The sequence below is a fragment of the Mirounga leonina genome, unplaced genomic scaffold (assembly GCF_011800145.1).
Source record: "Mirounga leonina isolate KUSES-001 unplaced genomic scaffold, KU_Mleo_1.0 Mir_82, whole genome shotgun sequence".
Taxonomy (NCBI): Eukaryota; Metazoa; Chordata; class Mammalia; order Carnivora; family Phocidae; genus Mirounga; species Mirounga leonina.
Window position 1 is genome coordinate 9,785,639 of NW_023270825.1, and position 17,082 is coordinate 9,802,720.

General features: G+C 50.0%; 1 protein-coding gene across 1 annotated transcript; it reads left to right on the plus strand.

The window, feature by feature from the left end:
* Positions 1 to 7,625: 7,625 nt before the first annotated feature.
* LOC118002342 (uteroferrin-associated basic protein 2-like) lies at positions 7,626 to 15,613 on the plus strand. The gene is made up of 5 exons (XM_034992716.1): positions 7,626 to 7,640; positions 9,825 to 10,492; positions 11,542 to 11,809; positions 13,388 to 13,535; positions 15,323 to 15,613. The coding sequence occupies exons 2-5, from the start codon at positions 9,847 to 9,849 to the stop codon at positions 15,530 to 15,532; spliced, it is 1,272 nt and encodes a 423-aa protein (XP_034848607.1). The 5' UTR covers positions 7,626 to 7,640; positions 9,825 to 9,846; the 3' UTR covers positions 15,533 to 15,613.
* Positions 15,614 to 17,082: the final 1,469 nt, after the last annotated feature.

Here is a 17,082-nt window from a genome sequence, read left to right on the forward strand (position 1 = left end):
TTGAAAGCACTCAGGAAATAAACCATGTTGTGATGACCCCGGTGTGACTTGAGGACGTGGCTCCCCGGCTCTGAGGGTCCGCCTGACCCCAGCAGAGCTGCATTTGCTGCTGGGATGTCCTTGTGGGGGCTCAGTCAGTAAAAGTCAGTAGAGATCCGGGTCACAAACCCCCGGTCACAAAGCCTGTTCGCTCCCCCCACCCCCACCCCAGGCGCTGCTCTCTCCTACAAATCCTCCCCGGTAACTAGCTTCATGGACGTTTCTGGTGGGCATATTCCCATTCCTCGAAGCCCCGGGGGACGGTAACCTGCAGGGCAGTCACCTGTGTTGCAGAGTTATAGGAAAAAAGTCAATAAACCCAAAATGAGGATTCGGCCAAGAACAATGCTCCCACACGCCTTCAGGGTCCAAATCTGATCATGGTTATGGGTTAACTCCCAGTGGCCAGGTTGTCATGATGTGACATTTCAGGGGTTGAATGAATTCATTCATCCATTTATTTTCTTTTCTAGATTGTATTTATTTATTTATTTATTTATTTATTTATTTATTTATTTATTTGACAGAGAGAGAGAGAGAGCAAACAGGGGGTCAGCAGAGGGAGAGGGAGAAGCAGGGTCCCCCCTGAGCAAGAAGTCCGATGCGGGGCTCGATGCTAGGACCCTGAGACATGACCTGAGCCAAGGCAGGCACTTAACCGACTGAGCCACCCAGGTGCTCCGCATTCATCCATTTCAGCAAAAACTCACTGAGCACCTCCCATGTGCTGGGAGTGAGTCAGACAGACGAGGTCCCTGGCCCCCTGGGCCTAGACGGGGGTGACGGACCCCCACCATCACCACACAACCAGACCTCTAAGTAAATCAACAACGAAGGCTGTGAAGACATAGAATAAGGTGCTTGCAAGAGGGCAGTGGGACCGAGGAGGGGCTCCTGCGAGCACAAAGCCTGAGTTAACAATGACAGGCACACCGCAACAGAAAGAGGTCCCTGGGGCTGGCATGGTAGAACTTAGGCCAGAGAAGTCCAAGGAGGTCGGAATCGTTGGCGGGTTTGGTGAGGGCTCCTCGAAACCAGGTGAGTGTCTCAGGCAGGAAGACGAAGGGCTGGTGTCTGGGTCGTGACAACCTCTCTGAGTGGGTGCCATGGCTCTCCGGCCGGGCTTCGTCAGGGCTGGCTGGCACGCATGCCCTCTGGGTGCCCAGCCTCCTCCCTGCTGGCTCCTGGGGACCACAGCTCGGGTCCCTGACTCGGAATCCTGAAAGCCGCCACGTGGTCTGGGCACGGCAGGACTGGGCCAAGACAACCCCACCATCCCTCCCTGTTCTCTACCATACAGGCCGTTCTGGCTCCTTCTACTTCCCCTTTCATCGCTAAGGGCCCCTTCTGCAACCTCTACTAGAGCCCCCCTGCCCATCAGATCTAGAGATTCCTTTTTCGGGGGGCACTGGTGCCCCCCACCATCTCAACATGTCAGGCCCCTCACGCTGGCTTTTCTGAGCCCTTTTACACAGGAAGAGACAAAAACAGAAGGCGCTTAGGCTGGATAGCTGGAGAGGAACTTCAGGGGACCCCGCCCCCCACGGTCCCACCTTCTTTTACAAACAGGAGAACAGAGAGCAGAAGCAACTAACCCAGGCCAAAGGGGCTCCCTGGGCAGAATCAGAACCGGGACCAAAGCCCAGATGCTGGGGCCTCCAACATGACTTTCACCACGATGCCATACGCACAATGCTCTGCTCGCGGGCGTGCCAGAAACTCACCGTGCAGAGCCAGCGATGGGTGGGACCTGGCTCCATGCACACGCGGCGAGCGTGCCCTACAATGGCACACAGAAGTGGCAGGCGCGAGGGACTGGGGAAAGGCACTACTGTTGTGTGGGACTACTACTTCTGTGGCCATCAGGAGCCCCCACTAGTCAGGGGACACTGAGGGCTGCCAGCCTCCTTCCCCCCAGGCTCGCCCCCAGGTGGCCCACGACAGTGAAAGTCAGGCTCCGCAGCTTTCCAGAGCCCGTTCAGACTTGTATTAGCAAGGAGACGCAAGAACGGTCCTAAAACAGATTTTGCCAGCTTGGTGAGTTCGAAGCTCTCTGTTTTTTGTGTGTTTTTTGTGATTTTTGGGGTTTTTTTAGATGCCTATCCCTTGCGTTTGTTTTGAAACATGTGCAAGAATTGTTTTAATCAAGATTTTTTTTTTTTTTATTTGACAGAGAGAGAGACAGTGAGAGCAGGAACACAAGCAGGGGAAATGGGAGAGGGAGAAGCAGGCTTCCCGCTGAGCAGGGAGCCCGACGCAGGGCTCGATCCCAGGACCCCGGGATCATGACCTGTGCCGAAGGCAGACGCTTAACGACTGAGCCACCCAGGCGCCCCAAGAATTGTTTTAATCAAATATGGCCAGATGGAGACACAGAGACAACCGCCCTTAAAAGAATGGTGTGACCCCTGATTCCCAAGAGGGAGAAGGCATGTCCGCTGTACGGGGCCTCATGGGGCAGCACCAGGAGGCAGGAGCAGGGGGAAAGCATGGACGAGAGCCTTTCTTACTGTGGTGGGGGTGGGTTAGGTGGGACAACACCCCCTTGAGCCGGAGGCGGGACACAGATGTTGAGGTCACGGTTGGGAGGTTTGTGATAGGATTTTTGCGGGCCGGTAGAAACACAGCCATCCTGTAGATGGCAAAACTTCAGGCCTTAGTCTGACCCGTGATTTAAAGACACCAAATCATAAGCTTCAGAAGATTCAGGAATGATTTTTACAGAACTGCTTCAAGGTTTGCCTCAGGGCAGAAGTGACCATGTGCTATAGGGCAGATTCAGAGAACTTTCTCATCAGAGCCAGGTGATGCCTCAGAATCCTGAGTCCAGGAAACATTCACACAAGGACAGAGGCACCCATACAAGGTTTCTAGCCAACCCACACGTTTAATACACCGGTCACTTCATTGCTGGAAAATCACTCTTTAAAGACTCATCTGTTCGGCTTATTAGTGTTGACTCTTTTTTTTTTTTTTAAGATTTTATTTATTTATTTGAGAGAGAGAGAATGAGAGAGAGCACATGAGAGGGGGGAGGGGCAGAGGGAGAAGCAGACCCCCCTGCTGAGCAAGGAGCCCGATATGGGACTCGATCCCGGGACTCCAGGATCACGACCCGAGCCGAAGGCAGTCGCTTAACCAACTGAGCCACCCAGGCGCCCTAGTGTTGACTCTTAATCTAGTGTTCTAGATCAACCTAGTGTTGATTCTCGTTAGCCAGAGATTGTAGGGCCCCCCTCTGGAGAATGGGTTTCTGATTAGAGTCTTTCAAATACTGAGTAACCCCCTCACCCCGTGTGTATTGCTGATAGGTCAGGTTAGGAACTGAATGCCAATAGAAGTAATCACCACTTCCTGTCTGTGCTGGAATATTTTTTTTTTTTAAGATTTTTTTTTTTAATTTATTTATTTGACAGAGAGAGACATAGCGAGAGCAGGAGTACAAGCAGGGGGAGTGGGAGAGGGAGAAGCAGGCTTCCCGCCGAGCAGGGAGCCCGATGCGGGGCTCAGTCCCAGGACCCTGGGATCATGACCTGAGCTGAAGGCAGACGCTCAACGACTGAGCCACCCGGGTGCCCCTGTGCTGGAATATCTTAAAGTGCTTCAGAGACAATAAATATGCTGGCAGACCACCCAGCAACCCCCCGACAGGCATCTCGGGTTTCCAGGTGAGCATTGCTTCCCCACCTGCCCAGTCACCTGCCAGTGAATCCGTGTGCAGCCGTTTGGGTGAACTGAGCTGAGGCTGGGGGGCCACACATGCTACCCGCTTCGTGGCGATTACAATCCAGAGAGGAGGAGGGGAAGATATTGTTAGTGTGACCCTTCAACACGACCCTGCACCAAATTTCAGGACTGGCAACCGAAGCTATTGATGTGGTCGAAAGCACTCACCGGGTCTCCAGCACCGGGAAGGTCCCCCGAGGGCAGGGCGGTCACCCCAACTAGTGTCATTGCCCTCTGGGGGAATGGTGACGCCCCTGTGCCAAGGCAGGCAGAAGCTGCCTTCCTGGTCCGGAAGCCCAGCTCCACCATCGCATAACCGTGTGACCTTCAGGGCCTTAGGGAAACTCTTTGTGCTGCTCTCTCCTCCTCGGAAAAACTCACAGCTCCTGCGTCACGGATTGTCCTGGGAGTAAACACACAGAAAGTGCTTAGGACAATGCCCTGCAAACTGTTGGCCCCCTGTAAATGTTAACCATAATGCCATTGTGTTTCTTGTTATTCATATCGGAAACCTTTCCCAAAAAAGGTGTTCCTTTCTAGCTCATTTCCCAGCTAAGAGCTGGGAAGAAAACACAGGCATTCAGGCAGAATGCTCCCCACCCCCCACGCTGCCCCCTAAAGCATCTCTCACACTGCGCGGCCAACGTCCTCTGTCCCACTCAGATCTCAGAACCGTCTGCGAATGGAGGCCCCCTTTTTGTTCCCTGGGGTGTGTCTGATCTCTGGTACCAACGCACCCCCTGCCCATCAGCCTGCTCAATCCCCTGCAAAATATGTTCAGAGGCCCAGCTTTAAAATTACACACCACAGTGCCTGTTTATTCATAATTGTCAAAAAGTAAAATCTCCCTGTGCCAGGGCACTTAAAATAGGATGCTGATGTTGCGATTCTTGATAACTAATACAATTACCATATAGCATAACACACTTGTAAAGTCAAGAGGCAGCATTTGAAGAAGTTTTAAAAGCCCCTACCTATAAAACTTTGTCCATTGCCCATTTAGTCCAGAGTCTATTACCAAAGAGAGATCTCTGGTTAGGGAGCTCTGGGTTAGGAGCGCAGCTGTGGTGTCAGGTGGACATGGGTCTGAGTCCTAGCTCTTGCTCCCCACTAACTGTGTGACTGTGGATAAGTTACTGAACCTCTCTGAGCCTGGATCCACACCTCTAAAATGGGGCCAGTAATAATAGTACCTGCCCGGCGCGATTGTTGTGAGAGGGTTAAGTGAGATACTGCAGATCAAGGGTGCAACACAGAGCCCAATGTATGGCGCTGTTACTGATGCTCACCTCCAGGTGCACGGGACCCCAGGCCCACCATCTTTCCAACAAAGCTTGCTGCCACTGCTCATCTTTTTTTTTTTTTAACAGCTTTATCGAGCTAATAATTTGCATGCTATAAAATCCACCCATTGTCCGTGTATAATTCCATGGTTTTTAGTAAATTCAACCTCACTCCAACCCAGTTTTAGAACACTTCCAATACCAAAACCTGTCCTCAAGCCCATTTGCAGTCTGTCCTAGCACCTTCTCTTAGACCCAGGCAACTGCTGATCTGCCTTCTCGCTCCCTTTTCTGGACCTCTCCCAGGAACAGAATCCAACAGTATGCAGTCTTGTGAGCGGCTTCCCTGTCTCACTATAACACTATCCATGCTATTGCACGTATCACTGTTCTGCTTTCCAACCCACGATGAATGAGGATTCCAGTTTCTCCGTGTCCTTGCCAACACTTGGTATTTTCTGTCTTATTATATATAACCTTTCTAACAGGTGTGTGATGTCAAGTCACTGTGGGTTCAATCTGCTTTTCCAGGTGTTTATTGGTCATTCATATTTGTCCTCTTTGGTGAAATGTTGGTTAGAGTCTTCTGCCCATTTTAAAATTGAGTTTCTTGTCTTATTATTATTATTGATTTGCTATGAAGCCTTTGGCTGCTGAAGTCAGTATCTGGGGATACTCAAAGGCTGTTTTTATTGACTTCTTTTCTCCTGAGTAGGGGTCATGCTTTCTGGTTTCTTTGCACATCTCACGATTTTTTTCTTGAGTGCTGGACATTTTAGAAAATATGTTATAGTAACTCTGGATTCTGAATCTTCCCTCCTGGGGGTTTTCGGGTTTGTGTGTTTATGTAGTAATTTGCCTAGACTGAATCTATAAAACATGTTTCCCCTGCAACTTCTGGCCACTGGTGCTTCTTGTTTTTCTTTTCCTTATTTAATGTATAAGCCTGCCTCCTAGCGGTCACCCTTGTGATTGTATTGCTTACTGTTCAGCCACGTATTGATCAGAAACGGTGTTCAAACACATTGAGCCAATAAAGCTTCCACTTGCCTATGATTGATCTGTATGTGGGCTGATGAGCCCGTTCAAACCTCAGGCAATTCTCAAGTACCACCCAGATTTGTCTTTCCAGTCTTCTCTCTTGCTTCTCCGTGGACCAGGGAGGTGTGTGGAGCTTGCCCCTGTTCCAGTCTCTGCTGTATACATGCAGAGCCTCCCCTCCACCTCGGACATGCAGAAGGCTCATCAGGCCCCCTGGAGCTGCCACACCTCTTGGGACCCCCTGTTTAATCTCCTGCTACTCCACTGGCTTATTTATTGCCCCAAACACAACCACAGACTAGCGGAACCACTGGCCGCCACCATCCCACCCCCTGAACACACATACTGCTGGCCACTGAGATCGTCACTTGAACAGACAACACTCCAAATCAGGTGAGTTGGCTCTGCTCTGGTTCGACCACCCACCAGCAGAGCCGGGTTGGGAGGAAGCGGCCCCAGACAAAAATGTCACAGACTCTGTGCTTCCCCAAAGTTTAGTACTTCTCATGAATGAATGCTTCTCTGTTTGTCATAGACCTTTGGTAGATTACTAGAGCACAGAAATGGTTGTTTTTGACAATGGTTGTTTGTGTCTAGCTTCTTAGTTGCTACTAAGGAAAGGATTTGTCAGTGATTTCTCTCCATCATGCCAGTAGTAAATTCCGTCTAGATTTGGAATAACCCTACATATATAGTCTTGACCCTTCTCACAAGTGCCAGGCATCTTCACCATCCCACCCCACCATCCAGAATTCCCTGTTCAGACTTCTGTGAGGATGTGTAGACTCCTGCCTATCTTTTTTTTTTTTTTTTAAGATTTTATTTATTTATTTTTGAGAGAGAGAGAATGAGAGACAGAGAGCATGAGAGGGAGGAGGGTCAGAGGGAGAAGCAGACTCCCTGCCGAGCAGGGAGCCCGATGCGGGACTCGATCCCGGGACTCCAGGATCATGACCTGAGCCGAAGGCAGTCGCTTAACCAACTGAGCCACCCAGGCGCCCCCTGCCTATCTTTTTAAGACCTGGATGAAAGGTACCCACCCTCTCCTGATGGTCCCAGGTCATTCACTGGGTCCTTCTCTTCCCTTGCACAGCTCCTTCCTGGGAATGTGTACTCTTCCTGACTAGTCACATGGGCCCCACAATCTTTTTACATGTGTGTTTCTCCTTCTAAACCAAGAGTTCCTTGGGGCCAGGGGTTCTCTTCAAGTGGGAGCCAGGCCTTAAGCATCTTGTTAGTCCGGTACTAAGCCAGAGCATGGCTCTCAGGAGGGGTTAAGTGGATGTTTGCCAAACGCTGCCTGAGCAAATTCATGACCAGTAACACAAATGGCTCCATAGCCATTACTTTGCCCATTGTCTCACTGGGGACTGATGCGCAAAGAAAAATAACATAAATGATTCAGTTGTTGTTTGCTTTGGACAGTATATGAACATGATCTGTCGGTCGTTAATATTAACTCAGGTTTATCCACGTCGCTACCCCCGCGGCAGTATAAATAAGGCATGGGCAGATACAAAGAGCTCGTGGCAACCCCAGCTCCTCTGGAAGGTAAGTCACCTTTCTCTCGGAGACAGAACTGGTTCCACGGAGTGTGTGTTTCATTGTTCCTTTTTGCCATGTTTCAGGTAGTATTTGCCTTAGGAAGAGGATGGAAAATCCAATGTGATAAGCGTGTGTGTGTATTTTCTGGAATCTCTTCCATACGCTAATTTCCCCACCCCATGGCCCCCTCCCCCTCGTGCCCCCCCTCAACCACAGTGCCCTACTCCCCTTACTGCCCCTTCCCCCACTCAGATGAGGTGGATGGAGGGGGCAGGGAAGGAGGGGGGCTGCTGGGGGAATGTCAGGGGTGGGGCAGTGGGAGGCAGGGCCGTGGCTGGGGGTGCTGGAGGGGACAACGAGGGCATGGGGCAGGCTGCTCAGGGCCAGGAGTCTGGTTGACAGGAACCAGGGTCTTTAGAGCTTCTCTGTCACCTGAAGAATTTGTATTCCATCTCTTCGAAGCTCATGGGGAGCCAGGAAGAGGAAATGACGATTATGCTTTGGGGAACCCATGCTGGCTGCAGAGTGGCTGGAAGGGTCAGTGGGGGGCAAGACTGAGAACTGAGAGATGCTATTTTAGTCAGCTTGGGCCGCCATAACAAAATCCCACAGACTGGGGGGCTTAGAAAACAGACATTTATTTTCTCACAGCTCTGGAAGCTGGAAGACTGAGGTCGGGGTGCCAACACGGTTGGGTTCTGGTGAGAGCCCTCTCCCTGGTCTTCTGGCAATGTCCTCATGTGACCTCATCTTTGTGGGTATAGGCACAGGGTCAAGGACAGGGGAGAGCCAATGCTCTGGTGTCTCTTCCTACACGGGCACTAACCTATGACCATATATAAGGGACCCTCATGACCTTGTCTGACCCTAATTCCTTCCCATAGGCCCTCCCTTCAGACACCATTACATGTGGGAGTAGGACTTCAACATAGGAATTTTGAGGGACATAAACCTTCATCTACAGCAGATGCTATTTCGGTAGCCATGACAAGAGATGCCATGGTGATGGATCACCAGACACATGCAGAGGAGCGGACCCTGTGCCCAGAGCTGTGTCAGGAACTGTAGGAAAACCAGGCAGGAAGACAGGGCCCTGCCCTAAAGAGGTTGAACTGAACACAAACTCAGGGCATAGTTCACATCTTTTCCCTTCCCATTGGGGGTGCCAGAAATCCCACCATTAGAGCACCTTTCAGATTGCAGGCCTGACTTCTAGTCCCAGTTAATCGTGGGGGGCACATCCGGGGGAAGAGAGAGGTTTTCCCCCCAACAATGGGATGGGGCAGTAGCTGTGAGGACCGGGAGGGCCCACAGGAGGTGGCCAGGATCACCTGAGACAACTTTGCCAGGCCCTCCATTCAGCTCATGACCCAGTCACCTGAGCACCACCTGGGCTTCCTTTCAGAAATCACACCCGGCCGCCCTGAAGCCAGATCTGGTCTCCATCTGAGCTAGATAGTGTTAGCAAGTGCTTTTGACAAGATTGAATTTTTCATGCAAAAATCTAGGTTTCCAGCTTCTTCAGAAACATTAAAAAAAAAAAAAAATCGGGCACCACTGACCCAGCACTCCCACACGGTGAACATAGCTGGGCTGAGTAGTACCTGCCTGCCTCTGACCTGGGCATGCCTCTCCCTTTGCCACAGTCCCCAGTGGTCCTTATTACATGATGCTTGCTGGCCTTGTCTGTGTGTATTTCTGGCCAGATCTCTATAACATTTCAATCTGCACTCCCTGCTTTATCCCTCTCCTTGCCTTCCCTTTCCACACTTTTCGGGACTTTGTTATGAGCCCTGTATTAAAAAAAAAAAAAAAAAAAAAAAAAGAGCAGAAAAAAAGAAAAGACAGAGAGAGAGAGAGAGAGAAGTCCCAGTATAGAGTGCTGCTCAAAATCATAGAATGTCATAGTGACAAGAGGTGCTAGGACCAGGCTGGAGAAGTGACTTGCATTAGGACCCACTTGTAGCACAGGCCAGAGGCAGAATTGGATCCCTTGTCATCAAGTCATTTATCTTTAATTTGCCTAAAGTCACATTCCAAAACACTTTAGCCTTTCCTCATTAGCCTGAGTTAGCATCCTCCAGTCAAGGACTAAGAGTAAACCCCCAGCTCCCAGGTAATAATGGGCCCTTTCTCAAGCCCCTTAGCATCGAGAACATGTTCCATGGAATGTTCCTTCCTTCCAATTAGAGCTCCCTGGATTGCTGCAGAAATGTCCCACAGGAAAATGCACCTGGCTCTCTCTCTGGTCCTCATCCTCTGTGGCCTTCTTAATAGCATCTGCTGTGAGATGAAACAAAGATCCAAATGGAATATTTACCCAGTCTCACCATGGAAAATTTCACCCATCCGCCACAAGATAGAAGCTGGCAATAAGGATTTCGCCCACAAATTGTTCAAAACCCTGTTAATGGAGCATCCCAGAAAGAATATCATCTTCTCCCCTCTGAGTATCTCTGCCTCCTTGGCCATGGTTTCCCTGGGGACCAGATCCACAACACTCACTAACCTCCTCGAGGGCCTTGGATTTGACCTCAAAGTCATGAGGGTGTGGGACGTGCACCATGGCTTCCAGAGTGTCGTCCAGATGCTGAAGCAGCTGAGTAGGGAGGGGCACCTGAAGCACAGGGACATGCTCTTTATCGATAGCAACAGGAAGATCAACACCCCGTTTCTGTGGGACACAGAGGGGATATATGACGTGAAGGCCCAGATGATTGACTTTCGAGATGTAAAACACACCAAGAAGCAAATCAACCACTTTGTGGCTAAAAAAATGCACAAGGGAACCAAGAGATTCATCACCTCTCTGAACCCTCATACCTTCCTGTTTCTTATAAATTACGTTTTCTTCAAAGGTAAGGTTTATCAAGTGCATGAATTCCTGTTTGGGTAACCTTTGCCCTTGTGTTTCCTGAAAAATCTCAGTCAGAAAAAAACCTAGTTTTTGTGATTCTATCCCATGTCCCATAGGCCAGTAGATTCAAAACTTTTAATTTGCTTTTATTTCATTGTGCTATCTAACATTTTTTTTTAAAGATTTTATTTATTTATTTCACAGAGAAAGAGACAGACAGTAGCAGAGGGAGAGAGAGAAGCAGACTCCAGACTGAGCAGGGAGCCCGATGCGGGGCTCGATCCCAGGACCCTGGGATCATGACCTGAGCTGAAGGCAGACGCTTAATGACTAAGCCACCCAGGCGCCCCAATTATCTAGGATTTTTAAGTGTTTCTGTTCCCAACCCTTTCGGTCATATCGTTGGCCAAACTTAAGATATTTTGGCGTAAGATGGAGTAACTCTTGATGGCAGAAGAGGATTCTGCGCAGGAGTGAGTGTGCACCCATGTGCACGCAAGTGTATGTTCTTCTGATGAAAATTCTCCCTCCTTGAATACGTTAAACAATTTTAAGCAGATTTCTTTGTCATAAGACTTCTCAGAACTCTTTTTTAAATTATCTTATCTTACTTAAATTCAATTAATTTATACATAGTTTCAGTTGTAGAGCTCAGTTATTCATCAGTTGCCTATCGGAACTCTTAATCCACTAAAATGCGGTGGGAATTTTCAAAGAAGGGGTGTTGTGGTCATTGTTTCCCAAATTATTTGACAACAGAATCCTTTCTTGGTGTTATAGTTCCAGAGGCAGGCAGTATTTTAGGAAATATCTTTTGAAGAATATAGATTTAAAGAAATCCTATGGTGAATATTTTCAAAACTCGTGTGTTTGCCTTTTTTTCCTTCGCATCCATCTGGGATTTTACATATTCTGTTCACTGAGGTCCAGGTATCACTGGAAGGAGGCTACTCCCTTCTCAAGCCCCTCACCTCTGGGGTCCCCAGACATGTGGGTGCTGATGCCTTCTCCAACAGGTCTCTTTGAGTTTCTCCTTTCTGATTCTCCTAGGCATTTGGAAAATGGCTTTTCATACCAACCTCATGCACAAGGAGGACTTCTTTGTGGATGAGCACACCACAGTGCAGGTGGACATGATGTGGAAGAAGGAACACATGATTTATAGCCGATCGGAGAAGCTGTTTGCTACAATGGTTAAAATTCCTTTCATTGGAAACATGTCCATAGTCCTTGTGCTCCCAGATGTAGGACAGCCCGACTGTACTGTAAAAGAGATGGTTGTTCAAAGAGCTACACTTCTGAAATCCAGTGGCATGAGGTATGCTACTCTGGAGGGACATTCTAGATTCACATTGAAATTTTGCTCAGATCTCACTTCCTCTGTACAAAAGTCTTATTTCAGGGAAATTGAGTATTTGCTTATTTCCTAGCATATTTGTGGAAAATGAAAGAAGCCAAGCAGGAAAAATGAGAGCCTGGCTTCCATTATCAGCCGGATGCCCCTTCAACTGTCTAAATGATGGTTCTTTTTGTAACATGTATCAAAAACCCACTCCATACAAGCTCAAGGGGGTAAAGAAAGGTATGTATCAGAAAGATGCACCTAAGACGATAAACGCAGCCTGGTGTCACAAGGGATTGGACAGGGGACCGCAACATCATTGGGAACTCCATCTCCCTGCTGTCATTTGTCCTTGCTCTTCACCTCTCTGGCTCAGCAAACCCGCTGGTTTACTCACCCGACACATGTATCCTGAGCATCGATTCCATGCCAGACACTGCTCAGTGCTGGGAATACAAAGGCTAGCCAACACGTCTCTGTCACTGTGAGATTTCCAGTCTGGTGGGAGAGGCAGTAAGTCAACTAATAAACGTATAAATTCAAATTGCAGTAAAACTATGGAAAAAATGAGTAGGTGATAGAATAGAGGATTCAGAAGTAGAGTATTAATTGGGGATCTTAATTAGGTATGATGCTCAGAGAAGGATCCTAAGAGGTAAATTCCCAGCTGAGTCCATCGTGGACAGACTTGGCTCTCTTCCACTCAAGCAAATGCTCCACTTGATACTGAACCTAATATGTTTCTGTTCCAATGACATATTCCTGGAAGGGAGTATTGGATTGATCCAGCTTAGTTATGGTATCCACCACGGTCCAATCAAATATGGGCAAATTACATAATAAAAGCATGATTTCCAATGGCTCACTGATCTTGGCGAGGGCAGGGGCAGTCTTTAGGCAGTAAACGTGTAGACTGGGGAAAAAAATCTCCAAATAGTGTTCACCCCATGCCATGTAGGAGCACCAGCTACTGCCCATGTAGCATATCCGTGGTTGAGGACCACAGCGGAGCGTGTCTGCCATCATCTGCCATAGCTGTACTTCACACAGTGGCATGGTTGGGACAGGGGGTACCCCAAGAGAAGAACCCAACTGGATGGGTTATGACCCATTCAGAAGCTTAATATCACACAAACACAGGTGAAAATATACTGGGTCGTGAACAACACGACATGCTGGGTAGGGGGAGGGCACTAGGCACTAGACCTCCTGCACCATATTTTGGATCACCACTCAATTAAATGCCTGCCTATAGCTGGAGGGTTGGAGGGACTCAGGGCTGGATCCCCTGCCCTGACCCTCATCTTCTCGTGGTTGGGGAGACTATGAGGGGCATAGCTTGAATCGTAAGGTGTATTTTAGGCAAGTGCGTGGCCTGGAAATGCACAGTTGCTGCTTATGCTCCATCACCATCAACCTCTCCCCACACAAGCACCCATGCCTCATCCTTTCTTAACTCTCCCTTGGAAGAGGCCTAAAAGCAAAAACGAGGTGTGTCCCCTGGACCTGGGAGAGAGACATGTTCAGCTTCCTTGCGGTTTTCACTCCTAACAGATGGGTGCACTTAATTATGCCCAAGTTCAAGATCTCCTCCAAGATAGACTTAAAAAAAATGCTTCCCAAAATGGGCATCAGCAATGTGTTTACTACAGCAGCAGACTTCTCAGGCATCACAGAGGAGGATTTCCCAGCTATTTTTGAGGTGAGTAGAGCAATTTCTAGAGCTTCTGTTTTATCCACAACAGTTCTGAATGAAAAACAATTAAAAAAATAGTTATAAATATTATCTGCCCTGGTCCATTGGCTTTTGAGATTCTTTGGTCATTCAGGCATTCATAAGCAATTGCATCAGGCACTTTTGGAGGCTCTGGGGATAAAGTCGTAAATGAGCCAAAGTCCTACCATCATAGATGTTCCATTCTCCTGATAGGGTCAGACAGGGGACATACCAATGAATAGCTATGTCCCATGTCAGCCAGTGATACGTTCTGTGAAGGCAGGAAAGGCAGAAACCGAACAGCATGCTGGGGTGCAGTGGGCTGGCTTGCAGGGGGGCTGTCCAGGAAAGTTGTCGGGCTGGGTTTTCGTTCGTGCAGAGGCCTGAAGAAGGAAAGAAAAGCGCAAGGGAGCACATCGAGAGGACGCATGTTCAAGTGCATCCTGAGGGGGATGTGGGCTTGACATCCTCGAAGAACCCTGAGGAGGCCCACACAGTTAGCATGGTGCATGAGAGCGAGACAGGTGGCCGGTGAGGTCAGAAAAGAGGCAGCGTGGGCCACATGGGTCTGCAGGTCCTGCACAGGCCCGGGGGCTGTTCTGACGGACATGGAAGACCACCGAGGCTGACACGAACTGACGTGTGTTCTATGAAAGCGATGCTCTGCGGTGTGCAGGAAGCATGGCCCATAACCCAGATGAGGCCTAAATGCGGTTTGACGGGGTGTTGGTGGGAGCGTTAGCGGTGGTGAGGAGACCCTGTGTGACTTTTGAAGACAGAGCTGGGGTGCAGGGAAGGACGTGTCAGAGAGGGCAGCTCTGTAGTTGGAGCCTGGCCCACGCTGGAGCCAGCCCCAGACAGGAAAGACAGAGGGGCCGCGGGGGGTGTGGAGGAGCAAGCAGGGACTGCTCTGCCAACTGGAGAGGCCTGCAAGATATCCAGATGCCTGCCGTGGAGCATTTGTGGGCACAAGGGGCTGCCTCTCATTACTCCACCAAGGTCACAGACCGGCTGGCTGCTTGGTGGCCATCCCGTAACACATTGCCCAGGACGAGCCTAGTGATCATAATCCCTCATCATGGTGCAGCACTTGATAGATTACAAAGCAATTTTTCAGGCTTCTCTCACCTGATTCTCCCAAAGACCTTGGGGAGGGGACAGTGTCTGGTCTCTAACTGAGGGAAGAGCGAGCTGTCACTCACGGAGGACACCGGATGGAGTTCCCAGGGCCGGGCCCCGGCTGGGATGCAGTTTTTCTGGGGTCACAGGTTTCCCTACTCACAGAATCCCCTGGATGAGCACACACTGAGTGCGGGAGGGCTGGGCTGGGGCTCAGGGATGCCGTGCCCCTCACAGGACAAGAGCCTGGTCCCCAGGGGCCTGGCAGAGCCTCCTGCAGATCAGAGGGGGGACAAGCTCTTCCATACAGATGGAAAAACCAGCCCCTTCCCTCCCTCCCTTTCTCTCTACCACCACATCCTTCTTGAAAGCATTTGAGAGGCCCACCCTCAGTGATTCTATAGGATCTTTTCCTAAGCCTTCAGACCACCCAGGTTTGCTCTGAGTTCTAGTCCCCTTTCCTCTCATTTAAACACCTAAACTCCTCGAACTTTCTGCCTGCACTGGGGGAGATGGAGCTCGGCAGTTAGTGTGGACCCTGTCCTGAGGCGTCTGGGTCCGACAGCTGAGAGTCTCAGGTGATTCTCCAGGAATGGGAGCCAGCGTTCCCCCCCACCATGCCCAGAGCTGAGACAAGACCTGTTTCTCCCCAGGCGATACACGAAGCCACAATGGAGGTGAGTGAGGAAGGCAAGATGGACACCCCCGAGGACATGGACTCGAGCAACGCCATCCCCTGGCATACACATGCAGCAGCTCCCTTGGTCGTGAAATTCAACAGACCCTTCTTCCTGTTTGTGGAGGATTGGATGACTCAACAAGCAATCCTCATGGGCAAAGTCTTCAACCCCATAGCTGAGTAGAGATGGGGCCAGGCTCTGCGGAGCTGGAACTCAGCAGCTCCTGAATAAAGTGAATAAAATTCACTGCTATTGAATCAACAGAAGCTGAGTCTGAGACGTGTGGGCTGAGAATGGAGCTGGGGCGGGTCATTGCTGGTCTTCTGTCCTGGGAACAGGGCAGGATAAGGAGAGGTGGGGGGCCTGCTGGGGACACTTGGCAGGTGTACCTTCTGTCCTGAAAAAGGATGGATATATGCAGGGAAGCGATTCTGAGAGGCGCAAGCAGGGTGTGAGGGTCTCTTCGGGGGGGGGGGCTGTCTTATTGGCCTTGCTTCCTGCCCAGCTGGTAGTCAGAGCCTGTCGGCTCATCTACACAACAAGTATAACTCCTCCAGGCAGCCCCAGGCAGGAAGCTGGGTGGGCAGAGGCAGGGTCCCACCACAGAGAGGAGCACCCACAAACACGTCAGTGGGCCTCTGTGTGTCCACCCAGCTCCAAGGGGAAATAGGAGGGTACCTACAAAGGCAGAGACCCCCAAATATTTTGGCAGCACCTTCTCTGTCCAGACCCCTTATGAGAAAGTTATTATTGCCCCCATGGGATAAGAGGGAACATGGACGAGGTTTGAAGAGCCAGGAGGATGGTCATGCACAGAATGGAAGGTGTGTGTGTGTGTAGGAAAGGCTGGGACTCCACCTTGGAATCACACTAGCTCATTGCCAGAGTCAGGATAAAGCCTATCCTGGCCTCCCCCACTAAGGCACCACACGCTGGGGCACTGAGGTTTAGGGTCGCACAGCCCCTCGGGACACTCAGGCAGCCGGGCTTTGCTCAGCCTACGGCACTTTCGTGGATCACTGCTCACTCTCCTTTAGCATGTGGGACACCAGGCTCCCACCATCCTCCATGCTCACCCTTCAACATACTGGGCATTAGGACTGAACAGTATCCATGAGTGCCCTTCAGCATGAGGGACGCTACGCTCTGGCTGTCCTCCATTGGACACCATCTACTCCATGGGACACGAGGCCCTCAGCGCACCCTCTCTGCTTTTGCCGTGGATCTGCTTGGACATGAAACACGCACAAGTGGGGATCTCCAGGCCTTCCTCCATCTGCTTATGCAGTGGACGCCACTTCCTCCGCATTTTCTAGAACAAACTACCTTGTTGCTCATCTCTCAGGGGAATGTCTTGTGCCAGGGTCTAGATTAGAATCCAAAATGTGAGACTCCCAGAGTTGGTTCTAATTTCCTTCAGTCATTTTCTTTTTCTGTACGTGGACAATATTTATTTAAAGTATCAGTAAAATATGGGAATGACAAGAATCAGTAAAACATTGGAGCCTCGCCACCCACTTCGCGAGCACGTAATTTAACCTCACAGAGCCTCAGTGTCCCGTCTGTAGGTGTGGCTGACTGTGCCTCCTCACATTCTTTCTCTGTCCCGTTTTACTGAGAAATAATCGACACACGTCACTGTGTGCATTCCAGGTGAACAGCAAGGCAGTTCAGTCCACGTGTGTTATGAAATGATGATCACGACGGGTGGGGTCAGCATCTCCTGGTCTTGT